This window comes from Martes martes, assembly GCF_963455335.1.
Source record: "Martes martes genome assembly, chromosome: 10".
NCBI classification, from domain to species: Eukaryota; Metazoa; Chordata; class Mammalia; order Carnivora; family Mustelidae; genus Martes; species Martes martes.
This window is the reverse complement of record NC_137898.1, coordinates 55,417,906-55,431,798: the sequence shown is the minus strand read 5'-3', so window position 1 is coordinate 55,431,798 and position 13,893 is coordinate 55,417,906. Positions and strand designations below refer to the sequence as shown.

The 13,893-nt window shown below is 38.4% G+C and overlaps 1 protein-coding gene across 1 annotated transcript in view; it reads left to right on the top strand.

Moving 5' to 3' along the window:
- The window catches only part of LOC308350163 (E3 ubiquitin-protein ligase TRIM34-like), a 49,998-nt gene extending 36,697 nt beyond the window's left edge, over positions 1 to 13,301 (top strand). The window contains 8 exon segments of the mRNA XM_080815166.1: positions 499 to 530; positions 532 to 987; positions 1,824 to 1,919; positions 2,564 to 2,794; positions 8,766 to 8,788; positions 10,007 to 10,107; positions 10,401 to 10,427; positions 10,728 to 13,301. Coding sequence (XP_080671292.1) covers positions 499 to 530; positions 532 to 987; positions 1,824 to 1,919; positions 2,564 to 2,794; positions 8,766 to 8,788; positions 10,007 to 10,107; positions 10,401 to 10,427; positions 10,728 to 11,293 — 1,532 coding nt within the window. The 3' untranslated portion in view covers positions 11,294 to 13,301.
- The last annotated feature ends 592 nt before the right edge of the window (positions 13,302 to 13,893 follow it).

Genomic DNA, 13,893 nt, shown 5'->3' with positions numbered 1-13,893 from the left:
TATATGTTCATCAAAGGTTGTGTTCCTGTGCCTTCCAACATTAAGGATACAACAGTGAATAAAAACAATGGGCCTGATCTATGTGTGGATTATATTTTAGGCATAGGGTATTTAAGAAAAAGATACCCTATAGTGATAATAAGAAAGGATGGCAAATGTGTAGTGAATGATGTATTGGTAATTGTGCTATAGATAAAATAATCATTAGGTCCTTCTGACGAAATGATATTTAAGGAGACCGTTGGATGAACTGTAAGAGGAAGTCACGCACAGATCAAGGGATGGATGGTTCCAGGCTTAAAGAAGAGCAAATGCGAAACCTGGGGCATTAGCAGTTCACCCAGGCCACTGAATTTCATTTCTTTTTTTTTTTTTTTTTTTTGGCCCCTCTTCTTTTTGTCCTTCAGCATTTCGGTTTTGGCCAATCCTTAATATCTGCACAATTAGAATCCTTTTTATTTCTGTCGTTCTTACCTCATCCCCTTTCAATCTGCCCAGCCATCCAGGAACGTTTAGCCAAGAGGAGCTCCAGGACTAAGGACTGGAAGAAGCCAAGGGAGATGTACTATGGCTTTAAAAATCCTGAACATACAAGATGAGGTGTCCTGTCCCATCTGCCTGGAGGTTTTGACAGAGTCCCTGACTCTAGACTGTGGACACAGCTTCTGTCAAGCCTGCATCACTATGAATAGCACAGAGGCAGAGATCAGCCCAGGAGAGGAAAGCAGCTGTCCCGTGTGTGGTGTCAGATACTCACTTAGAAACTTATCTATGAATCAGCATCTGGTCAACATGATGGAGAGAATCAGAGAGTTCAAGTTGAACCCAGAGGAGAAGCTGAAGAGAGACCTCTGTGTGCGCCATGAAGAGAAACTCCTGCTCTTCTGTAAAGAGGATAGGAAGGTCATTTGCTGGGTTTGTGAGCGGTCTCAGGAGCACCATGGTCACCACACATTCCTTGTGGAGGAAGTAGTCAAGGAATGTCAGGTAGGGCCCAGGACGGAGGGGGGAAGAGAGGAGGGTGGTACTTGGTGGGAAATCTCACCTTTCCATACCTTGGCACCACGGTACTGAATCCTGTGATCTCCTTCCATGTTTGTCTCTTACACTATGCTCAGCTTCCAATGCGTGAAGGACATTTCTGCGTATTCTTTCCACTTACATAAAGGATGAGCCTTGGGGTGCCTGTATGGCTAAGTCAGTTAAGCCTCCAACTCTTGGTTTTAGCTTGGCTTGTGATCTCACGGTCGTGAGATCTGGCCCCACATGGGGCTCCCTGCTCAGTGGGGAGTCTGCTTCGCCTTTCTCTCTCCCTCTGTCCCTTCCCTCACCCCCATTCTCTCTCTCTCTCTAAATAAATAAATCTTAAAAAAATAAAAAGAAAAAAAAAGGATGAGCCTGGAGTCTTGAGCCTACTCTTGGCCAAGGGTGAGAGATTTTCCTTTTTTTTTTCCCCTTTTGTTATGTGGGTAGAGAGCTTGGCTCTCATTTTTCCCCTCAGCAGGATGGTTGCTCTTCAGCATTGTAGATTAGATTTGGAAATAGTGTCACTAAGAGTATAGGATTTTTCTCATGACATCAGAGTCAATCCTCTATGAAAAGCGAGAACTAGGCTACTCTTGGTGAGGGATGGTGACGCCCAGGAACAAAGGATGAATCCTCCTTAGCTTTTCTCCTGTATCATAGATTCTAATCACAATTTCTGTAAACTGGTCTCTGCAGGGATCAGCCTGATTTCTTCCCCATTTATTCTTTGCTGAGAAAGCTCATAGAGTGATGATGAGTCCTGATGTGAGTTATCTGATGTGACTTCTCTTTCGCAGGAGAAGCTCCAGGCAGCTCTGGAGAGGCTGAGGAAAGAGCAACAGAAAGCTGAGAAGTTGGAAGCTGACATCAGAGAAGAGAGGACTTCCTGGAAGGTAGGAAGATACTCTTTCTAAGGGGTTTTGACACAGGAATCTTGGCAGGATCTTTAGTCCAAATCACAAGGGAGCCCCTTCCTCTTTGCTGCCTGACACAGAATGCATCCAGAAGTCATTTGATTAGTTTTCCTCTTTGTCCTGTCTCTGTTACATAGAGGACTAGAGAGTGGACATGTTACAAGCACACACAAGTATTTGGAATTGGGAATAAAGATAGACTCTCAGTGAGGAGGGATGGAAAATTCTGTCTTCCATTCCTCTTTCCCAGTGAGTCTCTGAACTTCCAGTGAAAGGCAGTGGGCAAAGGACCAAGATTTTCCCCAAAGTTCAGACTTGGAAGTGTGGTAATGCAGGGAGGCATGAGTGTCCAGTACGGCCATCTGCTACCTAAACCTCACTTACGTTTTACATTTCATCCCAGGGTTGGCCTAGATAAGGTAGTCTGAGGCCTGTTTTGATGGGTGCTAAAGGGAAAATAGTAGGAAAAACGTCCAGCTTTCCCCAAAATTGCCCCATGCCTCCATTTCCCTCTTGGTTGGAACTTAGAGAAAAAATATTTCTTTTCCTGGCTCCTAACCCCTTGTACATCAGGTTTTCAGACAGATAGACTCTTTACCTCTTTTGTTTATCCAACCTTGCAGTACCAGATACAAACTGAGAGACAAAGGATATGGACCGAATTCAATCAGCTTAGAAGCATTCTAGACAGTGAAGAGCAGAGAGAACTGCAAAAATTAGAAGAAGAGGAGAAGAGGATATTGGATAGCTTGGCTGAGGCTGAGGCTGAGCTGGCTCAGCAAAACCAGTTGGTGAAAGATCTCATCTCAGATCTAGAGCATCGCTGTAAATGGTCATCAGTGGACCTGCTGCAGGTAAGAGGAATGCCCCAATCTGAAGTTCTTGAAACACAGTCTGGGGTAACTACCTTCTTTTCTGTGTCCTTGGGCTCTAATCTTCATGTTTTCACTGAGAGGTTCCTTTGGCTTTGTGGAGCCCTTCTTTACCATCCATTCACAATATCATGGACCATTGAATGTAAACATTCCAGGGGAGTGTCCTGCTTTATTATTTAATGAAGTAAGGGAATACATTTGACCTTGGAGAGAAGATCCATGGTATCCAGCGATATTTGCTGGACTCCTATTATCTGTGATCCAATGTTGGACAATTGTCAAATTCTTTTCATTCATCTTAGCCATAGGTAAATACATACATTTTCAGGTATAAGAAATGTATCCTTTTAAAAAAAAATTAAAAATCTATATTTATTATTACAAACTTCTCTTGTTAGATTTTTTTTTTAAACATGAAAAGAAAGAACATTGAGTCTTAGGAGAATGGGCAAATATATAGATAGGAGGTGTTATACTTGAGAGGTGAGAGTCTGTGTGCAAGTGTGTATGTGAGTGTGTGTGCCGGAAAGTGCGCTGGTGTCAGGAAAGCATGCTAGTGAAAATCTATAGACACTTGAGGGAACAATTTAAATTCATACAGGTTTTTTTTTTTTAAGCCTTAATATTGTGACTATGATCCTGAGCCATGGTAGAGAATTCCAGACTTTTCACATTTTTTGCTTGATTCTCTGTCTATCTTCTCCCTTTTCTTTTCTGGATTTCCAAACGCTTTTTTTTTTTTTAAATTCTTGATGTCAAGCAGAAAGCAGGATAATTGATTTCACATGTTGGCTTCTTTCCTCTGTATCTAAATTTTTTCCTTTTCTCTTTTTTTTCAGTTCCCTTTACTCTTTTCCTCTTTTTTGATTTCAGATTACTTTGGGATAGAGGTCACAAAATCTTTTTTTTTTTTTTTTTGTATCGAAATCACCTGGGGTACTATAAAAACCTTAGGTCCTAAGACACATTGTAGTAACATAGCTTTTGCATTTTTTTTTTTTAAACCAGGATCTCTAAGTGGTTATAACACCAAACATATTTTAATAAAAACTACAATAGGTCTTTTCAACAAATTGGGCTACGAAAACAATATCTACATGCCAAAAAATGCTCGTAGACTCCTACTTGACACTGCATACAAAAATTAACTCAAAGGTAGATCAAAAATCTAAATGTAAGTTAAAAGTCAAAAATTCTAAGACTCTTAGGAGAAAGCATGGGTATCAATCTTTGTGACTTAGCTTTAGGCAATAGCTTTACAGATAGGGCCCCACCAAACAGAAGCACCAAAAAGCAACCAAAAATAAAATAAATTGGAGCTCATCAAAAGTTAAAAACTGTTGTATTTCAAAAGAAACCATATAAAAGTGAAAAGAACATCTCACAGAATGGGAGAAAATATTTTCAAATCATATATCTGATAAGATTTAGTATTCATGATATATAGAAAACCTCTCACAACTGAACAATAAAAAGACAACCTGGGGCTCCTGGTGGTTCAGTCATTTGAGCATCTGACTCTTGGTTTCAGCTCAGGTCATGATCTCCAAGCTCCACATCTGACTCTGTGCTCACAGCAAAGTTGGCTTGTCCCTCTCCCTGCTCCTTTCCCACCACCACCTCCTGGCTTGCCCATGCCTCTCCTCTTTCTCTCAAATAAACATAACTTAAAACACACACACACACACACACAGAGCAGTAAAAAGTCAACCTAATTTAAAAATGGATAAAGGACTTGAGGGGTGCCTGGATGGCTCAGACTATTAAGCATTCACTTGTGATTTTGGTTTAGGTCATAATCTCATGGGTCAAAAGATTAAGCCCTGAGTCAGGCTCCACACTCAGAGTAGATTCTACTTGGGATTCCCTCTCCCTGCCCCTCTCCCCACTCACTTGCTCTCTCTGTCTCAAATAAATAGATAAATCTTTTTAAAAAAGGGCTTGAATAGCTGTCTCGCTGGAGAAGATCTATAAATAGTAAATAAGCACCTGAAAAGATTGACATCATTAGCCATCAGGGAAATGTAATATCAAAACCACAGTGATAATACTATCAGAAAAATGGACAATACCAAGAGTTGACAAAGATGTCAGGAATTAGAACTATTGCTAGTGAAGTTGTAAAATGGTGAAGCTGTTTCAGCAGTTCCTCAAAAAGTTGAAGATAGAGTTACAGTATGGCACAGTAATTCCATTCCTGGAAATGAAAACATGTCCATACTTAAACTTGTAAACAAAAGTTCATGGCAGCATTGTTCATAATAGCCCAAAAGTGGAAATAAGCCAATTGTCCATTAACTGAAGAATGAATCAAGATAATGTGTTCTATGCAAACAATGTGATATTATTTGGCTCTAAAAAGAAATTAGCACTAATAGATGCTACCACATGGAAATATAAGTGAAAGAGGGCAGACACAAAAAGCCCTTATTGTACAATTCCATTTATATGAAGTCTGTAATTGATAAATCCATAGACGCAGTCATTAGATTAGTAAATTGCCAGGGACTGGAGAGGAGGCAATAGGAAATGATTGCTACTGAGAGTAAGGTTTCTTTACTTTTTGCAATAATAAAAATGTTCTGGAATTAAGTAGTGGTAATGGTAAATGTACATTGTAAATATACTGAAACCTACTAAATTGTGCACTTTATAGTGCTAGGTCTTTTTTTTTTTTTGATATTTTATTATATCTGAGTAAAAACAAAAAACTTTGCAGGCTTATTCCTTGTCCCTTGTTTGTAGAACATCCATAAGCTCTTCACAACTCTTTCAACTGCCAACTTCACGAAGACTCTTGTGTTTATGTCACTTTTCCAAGCATCTGCTCCACTTAAGCCAGCTTAAGTTGGTAACTGGTTACTTGTAATAAAAACTGTGCTCAGTAGACAAATGTTATAAATTTTGGGGGATTAGCTTCCCTTATTTAGGTAACAGCTTCAAAGAATGACAAATGGGCTAAACCAAGAGACTTACTCTTTTACTAGATTAGGGTGTTTGGGTGTTCCTTTCCAACTTGTTAAGATACATGCTGTTGATTGTAGTGATGTCCCTTAACCTTCTCCCGAAGAGCTCTTAAACAGCTTTTCTTTTATCTGGATCTGCATTGTAGTGATTGGGTGGGTCATTTTATCATATGCTTTTTGTTTGCTAGAGAGGCTGTTGTTTGCGTGAAGGCTACACTCAACACTGAGTGGGAAGAAAGAGCTAACAGAAATGCCAAACTTGAAAATGGATAAAAACTTAGTTGAAGGGGCGGGGTGGGAGGGTGGGGGAACCAGGTGGTGGGTATTAGGGAGGGCACAGATTGCATGGAGCACTGGGTGTGGTGAAAAAACAATGAATACTGTTACGCTGAAAATAAATAAAAAATTTAATTAAAAAAAAAATCTTAGATGAGATTTTAGGTTATTTACCTTAGGAAGGAGGCACTTCTGTTCTTAATGTTTTTTTTAACAGTATTATTACATTGGGCCATTTTTGTTTTTCAGATTTTGTGTCATGACACATGAGTGAATGACAATAGTCAGTTAAATGATGGAGAGAGGATGGCACCAATTATTTTTATCTGCTCAATGTCCATTCACTCTTTTCCTGGTAACAACACCTGGGATTTCTTTCTGACAAAACAGAACATGTCTCTTTATATCCATGTACTTGTTTGGGGCTGAGATCATCAGCATCATGGAGGATGGATAGGTTAATCTTCATAAATTAGTTTACCTAATTCCTGTATTGCCACAAACTACACAGTTGCACATTAGAAGTTGGGCGTATGACCCAATTTTGGTCAGTGGCTTGAGGCATCAGAATTGTATTGTCACTACATTGAAGAAAATTTGTCCTTTTGCATGTGAATTATCAGTGAAAATAATTTAAACCAGGAGATTTTCAAGTTGCTATCAATTAAAGCCTGAGAATAAAGGCAACAGAAAGGGAAGAAAAGAGAATTATAAGACACAGAAAAGCCAGATATATGACAACATTTGAGCTTCCAGATCTATCGGTGACTGAAATAGTATTTCTCTGGCCACATGGTTTTTTTTAGAGGGGGAGGCAAGTGGGGGGGTTAGTTTAAGGCAATGTTAGTTGACTGCTTTGTCATGTACAACCAAACTATACTAATACAGAGAAGCAAAACCATTCCCTTGTTTTGGTTGTAAATCCAGCTGGTTGCATTTAAGAGTAAGGCCAAATAATATTGGTGTATATTGTTAAAAACAAATAAATCCACAGTGGTGATGATGTGGAAATGCAGGCTAACCAAAAGAAGTTAAGGATGTGGAAAGGACTGGCTTGGCAGGGTGTTTAGTGTTTGGGACAGGGACTAAGTGAATATCGGTAACATACTTGACAAGTGGACATAAGAGAGGACACAATATACTTGGTGAGTAGTAGGTTATATTTTAGATATTCTGAGCTTTTGGTACCTGTTTCTTTTCCATTGTGTATTGTATTAGCCTGTATACATGATTTGAGACAACAGACCGTGATTAGACTATATAAAGTTTGGGATCAACAGCAACAGCATGTGAGCTAAAATTTCGGAAGTAGAAGAGGTTACCTAAAGGCAGTGTATGGAGCAGAGCTTTGCTATATATAAACTATGTATTCTGCAAATAAATATAGTTTTACTTCCTTCCAATATAAATGCCTTTTATTTTCTTGCCTAGTTGCCTTGACTAGAACCTCTTTAAATAGAACCACTTTAAATAGAAGTAGTAAGAGTAGACATTCTTGTCTTGTACCTAATCTCAGGGGGAAAAATTCAGTTTTTCATCATAAGGATGATGTTTGCCATGAGTTTTTCATAGATGCCTTTTATCAGCCTGAGGAAGTTCTCCTCTGTTCCCCTCTATTTCTGTTATTCTTCTTTTTTTTTTTTTTTTTTAATCATGAAGGGATGTTGAATTTTGTCAATTTTTTCCTTGTATCTATTAAAATTGTCATGTGGTTTTTACCTTTATTCTGTTAATACAATGAATTACATTAATTGCTTTTCTTATGTTAAACCAACCTTACAGTTCTGGGATAAGTCCCACTTGACTATGGTGTATATATATATATTCTTTCATATTGTGCTGGATTCAGTTTTTTAGTATTTTGTTGAAGAAGTTTATATCTATATTTGCCGGTAGTTCACTTTTCTTGTGATGTCTTTGTCTTATTTTAGCATCAGAGTAGTACTGGCCTCATAGAATGAGTTGGGTACTATAACCTCCTTTTCTGTTTTTTTTTTTTTTTTTTTTGGAGTATTTGTAAAGTATTTCTGTTATTTCCTCCTTAAACCTTTAGCAGAATTCAGTAGTGAAGCCATCCAGGCCTGACTTCTTTCCAGGGAGTTCTTGATTTCCAGTCTAATCACGACATGTTTTTAGGACTATTTAGAATTTCTATTACTTTTTGAATCAGTATTGGTAGTTTCTCTGTTTCTGGGAATTTGTCCATTTTGTGTGGATTATCTAATTTGTTGGCATACAATTGTTCATAGGCTTTATATTCCTATTAATTTTTGTAAAAGTAGGCAGTAATGTCTTCACTTTCATTCCTTATTATAAGATTTTTTTTAAATTTATTTTTTAGAGAGAGAGAGAAAAAGAGAGAGAGTGTTCACGAGCAGGGAGAGGGACAAAAGGAGACGACGACTCCCTGTTGAGCAATGAGCCTGAGGGGGCACTCAATGGATCATGACCTGAGGCTCATGTCTGAGCCTAAGGCAGATACTTAACCAACTGAAGTACCCAAGTGCCCTCATTCCTGATTTTAATAATTTGTATTCTCTGTTTTTTTCATGGTATGTCTGCATAAAAACTTGTCAATTTTGTTGATGTTTTCAAATAGTTCACTTTTGATTTTTCTGATTTTCTCTAGTCTTTTTTGTTCTTTCTTTCATTAATCCTGCTCTGATCTTTATATACTCTTTGACGCATGTTTTCTCTCTTCTTCCTAGGACATGAGTGGAATCATGAAATGGTATGTTTGGGTGACCAAGAGTGGTGCTTTTGTGTTATGAAGAAAGGTTTGTAGCCTTAAGAGTGTTCTAATGGTCAATCAGAATGAAAAATATTCCAAATCAGAGAAATTTGGTTGTAGTATTCTTTTAAATTGCTCGTCATGGGCAATGATTTGAGTGTTCCCTATCTATGGAGAACAGATCAGAATCTGTGGTAGTAAATTCAGTGGTTGGGGTTCATGGAATTAGGGACAGTAAGGGTAACAGGGATCAGGGATTTCAACTATCAGACTCTTGTGACTTCACTTTGCCCTTGTGCTCATTCCTGTATTCTATAGGTGCCTATCCTATCACATGGAAGGCTTCATCAGGTCCCAAAACAGGTTATAGGGTCAGCTCCTTTATATTTACTTCACTTACATGGAAATATAAAAGACCAAGTCATTCTACAGGGTTCTGTTTAGATTTCTAAAAACAAAACCTGAGCCTCAGGGTTAGTGACATTGACCTTGGTGCCATAACTAATCTCTTTCTAGTCATGTGTTAGAAACCTATATGGGAAACTGTAGTTCTTGTGGCTTAAGTTGCTAACCCATCTGACAATTAAATTCCTCACAAATGCATGGAATTCTAACCATTTGTACTTCCTTTGCCAAGTGTTTTTAACTTTTTTCAAGAGCACCTGAAATCTCCAATGTTATTTGCGGGTCTCACCAGTGGGGTTCAGGTTTTGGACTAGAGCACAAGCTCATAGGCTCTTAAAAAGAGACTTATGGATCTCACATTACAGCTAGGATCTGCAGCCTCAGTACTGATCTATCTGCCTGGGAAGACACATATATGGCCGCCATGAAAGACCCACTGCAATTGACTTGCCCATATATTACATATCTCTTTTAGGGGTAGCAAAAGCTTTTTCTGCATGTCATTTTATCAAATTTTCTATTATGTCCATGAGGTATCAAGAAAAAGGTTAATTATTACATTTTTCGAAGAAGAAACTGTTCCATTGAGGTGAAGACCTTCCCAAGATTACACAGATAGTAAATGAGAAGATAGACATGAGCACATTTCTTCTGGCTTCAGCATCAGAACTCTCCCTATTCCCCGCCCCCGGCTCAGGCTTCTCAGGGAGGAAGGTTCAAGTGCATCAGTGGCATGGAAGGAGAGAGAAAGGCAGTTGTATTGGAAGGTTGCAAGGTAAGAGATGTAGGGTCAACACTTTTTGTCATGCCTAGGAGTGAGATCTGGACACTGAAGAAGCCAAAAACTGTTTCCAAAAGACTGACGAGTGTATTCCATGCTCCAGATCTGAGCACAGTGCTGCGCATGTGTAGAGGTGAGGAGAGCCAGGACAGGAGGGTGGAAGCGAGATTCCTGTGGTGTCAACAACTAAACTGGGGAGCTGGTATAGTTTCAAAGAGAGGAGTGTATTCAAAGAAGGAGGGATATTGCTGAGAGAGATGTGGTTGTATCTAAGGGGGAATGGCAAGGTGCTTAGTTCACCATTTCATTCACCAGTTCATAGCCTCCCAGGGCTCCCCTCTGCTGGCCCTACTCCAGAGAAGAGATAGGTATTAGTGCTTAATCATTTGCTTCCAGTCAACATCATTGAATCTCTTATCATTTCAGAGCTAACACATGTCCAGTGCTACTGGGGTAAGAATCCCTGTGTTTCTCATGTCTTTTCAGAAACTTGTGATTTCAGTGTGATCTCATGATCTTAGGTCCATGCCTTTATATATAATATTGTATATTCATATATATACATATGAATATATGTATACATATACATATGAATATATATATGAAATATATTCCCCAGTGTTTCACCCCCTCCCCAATCCATCAATACAAGCTCTACCTAGCCACTTCCCATGTTCCCTCTTCACAATGTCACCAGATAAACCTGCTCCATATTTAATCACCTGATCTTAATTTTTTTTTTTTTTCTTGCAGTGGACATCACACTGAATCCAATCAACTTAAATTTAAACCTTGTCCTTTCAGAAGATCAGAGACAAGTGATGTCTATGCCAATTTGGCCTGTGGACTGTACTAATTTTGGTATCTTGGGGTCCCAATATTTCTCCTCAGGGAAACACTATTGGGAAATAGATGTATCCAAGAAGTGTGCCTGGATTCTGGGGGTATACTGTAGAACACGTTTCCATAATACAAAGTCTGGTGTTAGACAAGGCACAGATCATCAAAGTGCTTACTCCAGATACAGACCTCAATGTGGCTACTGGGTTATTGGGTTACAGAATGAATTTGGGTATAAGGCCTTTGAGGAGTCTTCTACATCTCAACCCATGGTCTTGACTATTTCCGTGGCTGTTCCTCCCCATCGTATTGGAGTTTTCCTAGACTATGATGCAGGCATCGTCTCATTTTTCAATGTCACAAACCATGGGTCACTCATCTACAAATTTTCTAAATGTTGCTTCTCTCAGACTGTTTATCCATACTTCAATCCTTGGAACTGTCCGAGCCCCATCATTCTGTGCCCACCACATTCCTGAACCTTTTTAACACCTCACCCACTTCTGTGTAGAGCCTCTTTTCCTGGGGCTCACCTACACCTAGTTTACCTGCACCCTTCTGAACACCTCTTCTTCCTTCCTTTCTCTTTTTTATTACAGAATGGCTTTGTGCAATGCTTTTCTGCATGTATTGAAGTGAACATGCAACTTTTCTCCGTCTAATTGAACTACCTTTATAGTTTTGTTATCATTGTAGTTTAGTAGTTAGTCTGTGGTTTAAGCCTGTGTTGTTAGTACCTTGATTTTTTTTTCCCACAGATGACTGAGGTTCTCTTCATTATTTTCATACAGGATAATTTCCCTTAATCTAAACTTTAAGTTCACGTAGTCTTTCTTTTGTGATCCTGAATTTCTCTTAAGCCAGTCCTAGATTATTTTTTGAGTGATTATAGCTTTTAGTTTTAGCATTTCAATTAACAAAACTATTTTTATTTGTTTTTTGACATTTCCTATTTGCTTATTATTATAAACATATTTTCTTTCATAGTATTTAACCCTAGGTATGATAGCTGCTCTCAAGTCCTTGTCTTCCTGTTGTAAATCCTTGTCATAAATATGACATCTGCATTATTTTGGAGTTGATCTCCATTGATTGCCTTTGTTCTTGAGTATGGGCCATGTTAGTTTCTTTGTATGTTGAACAATTTTAACATACATCTAAAATTCCCCCAGGAGAATTGTGAATGAGATGTAAAGACTTTGGATTCTGTTTATTTTTCTGAAGAATTTTTTTTTTTCAAGCCTTTGGTTGAAATCACATTCAAAAGTCTCTCATGCATTTTGCAGAAGCTGAAATCTCTGGTCAGTTCCTTTAGCTCAATTTAGGCTGCTTGATAATCTGTCTCAAATGTGTAGTTCAAAGAGTTGGTCAGTGTGTATGTACAATTTGAGATTTACTCCTCTGAATCTCTCTTTTACAGACATTCTCCTACCATTTTTCAGCTGTTACGATAGCCCCAAATCATTCTTCTTGCTCATCAAGCTAATAAGTCTGTATGCTGCTGAGTTTTAACTGTCCCACTCATTACCAATTGAGTTTTGCTTTCAAATAAAAAGCTATAAAATCAGAAAACTTGTCCAGTCGTATTCCCTTCTTCCAATTGTCTGTTACACCCTAGAATCTAAAAGTTTTGTCAGTCTCTAGTGCCTTCATGTTTTTGTTTGTTTTGCTTTGTTTTTGCAATTGTTCATGGTTTATACTATTGCTCTGTAGGTTATGGGTGCTGTTTTGTTCAGATAAATACCTCCATTCATGGAAACACAATCTCAGTTTTGCTTTCTTTGGATATTTTAAGCTGTAAGTTCAGTTGCTGAATTTTAGTGGGTTTTTTTTTTCCTTTTTTGTTATACAAACTGATAGATTTTATTCAGTGATTATACCATTTTGGATTCCCACAAATTCAGGAAGGGAACAATGATGGTATACAGTTGGGTGGTCAATGCAGAGATATTGAATAGAGATATTTTCGGTATATTTGGTTGAAATTGAAGGGGATTGGAGAGCTCAGAGTCTGACTGTCTGATGAGCACAGCATAGTGGTATTGATTGTAGTGATCAGAAGGAAAGCACTTCCTTAGACAAAGACCTCTTCTCTGTCTGGTACTTAACAACACAAAAATAACAACACAAAACTCACTGATACAGAGATCAGATTGGTGGTTGCTAAAGGCCAGGGTTTGGGGGTTGGCAAAATGGGTGAAGAGGATCAAGAAGTAAAGGCTTCCAGTTACAAAATAAGTCATGGGGATATAATGTATAGCATAGTGACTATAGCAAATAGTATTGTGTTGCAAATTTGAAAGTTGCTACAAAAGTAAATCTTGAATGTTCTCATCACAGGAAAAAATTTTTTCTCATGACCTCCTATGGTAATAGATGACTTGATTAACTGTGTTGAACATTTCACCATGTATGCAAATGTTGAATCAGTATGTTGTATACCTAAACTAATGTATGTTAATTAATACTTCAATAAAAAAAGTATCAAAGGGGAATTAACGTATGTTATTGATACCAGAAGAATAACTGAATTTTTTAAAAGGATTTTATTTATTTATTTGACAGAGAAAGAGTGAGCACAGGAAGAGGGAGTGGGAGAGGGAGAAGCAGGCTCCCTGGGGAGCAGAGAGCCCAATGCAGGACTCAATCCCAGGACCCTGGGATCATGACCTGAGTCAAAGGCAGGTGCTTAAATGACTGAGCCACCCAGGCATCTGGAGAATAACTGAATTATATGATGTGACAGCAACTGTGTTCATAGCAAGAATGGTAGACTAGAAATATGATTTATCATCAAGATATTCCATTCAATTATAAATATTTTTATAGTTACATATCTGCATATTCTGTCTATCAATCCTTATATGCAATAGCTTCTAATAGATTTGAGGCAACAAGCAACAGAATAGAGAAAGTCGCTCCCTGACTTCAAGAAACTCACAGTTAGGGGTGCAGTGTGAGGTAGGGGTGATTACCACTGATAAGATCAATAATAACGCCAGGTTTCTCACGCACATCTCTTTCTGGCCTTCCACTCATGCATTTTCATTTTCTAATTAAAGGAATGGTGACTGAGTCC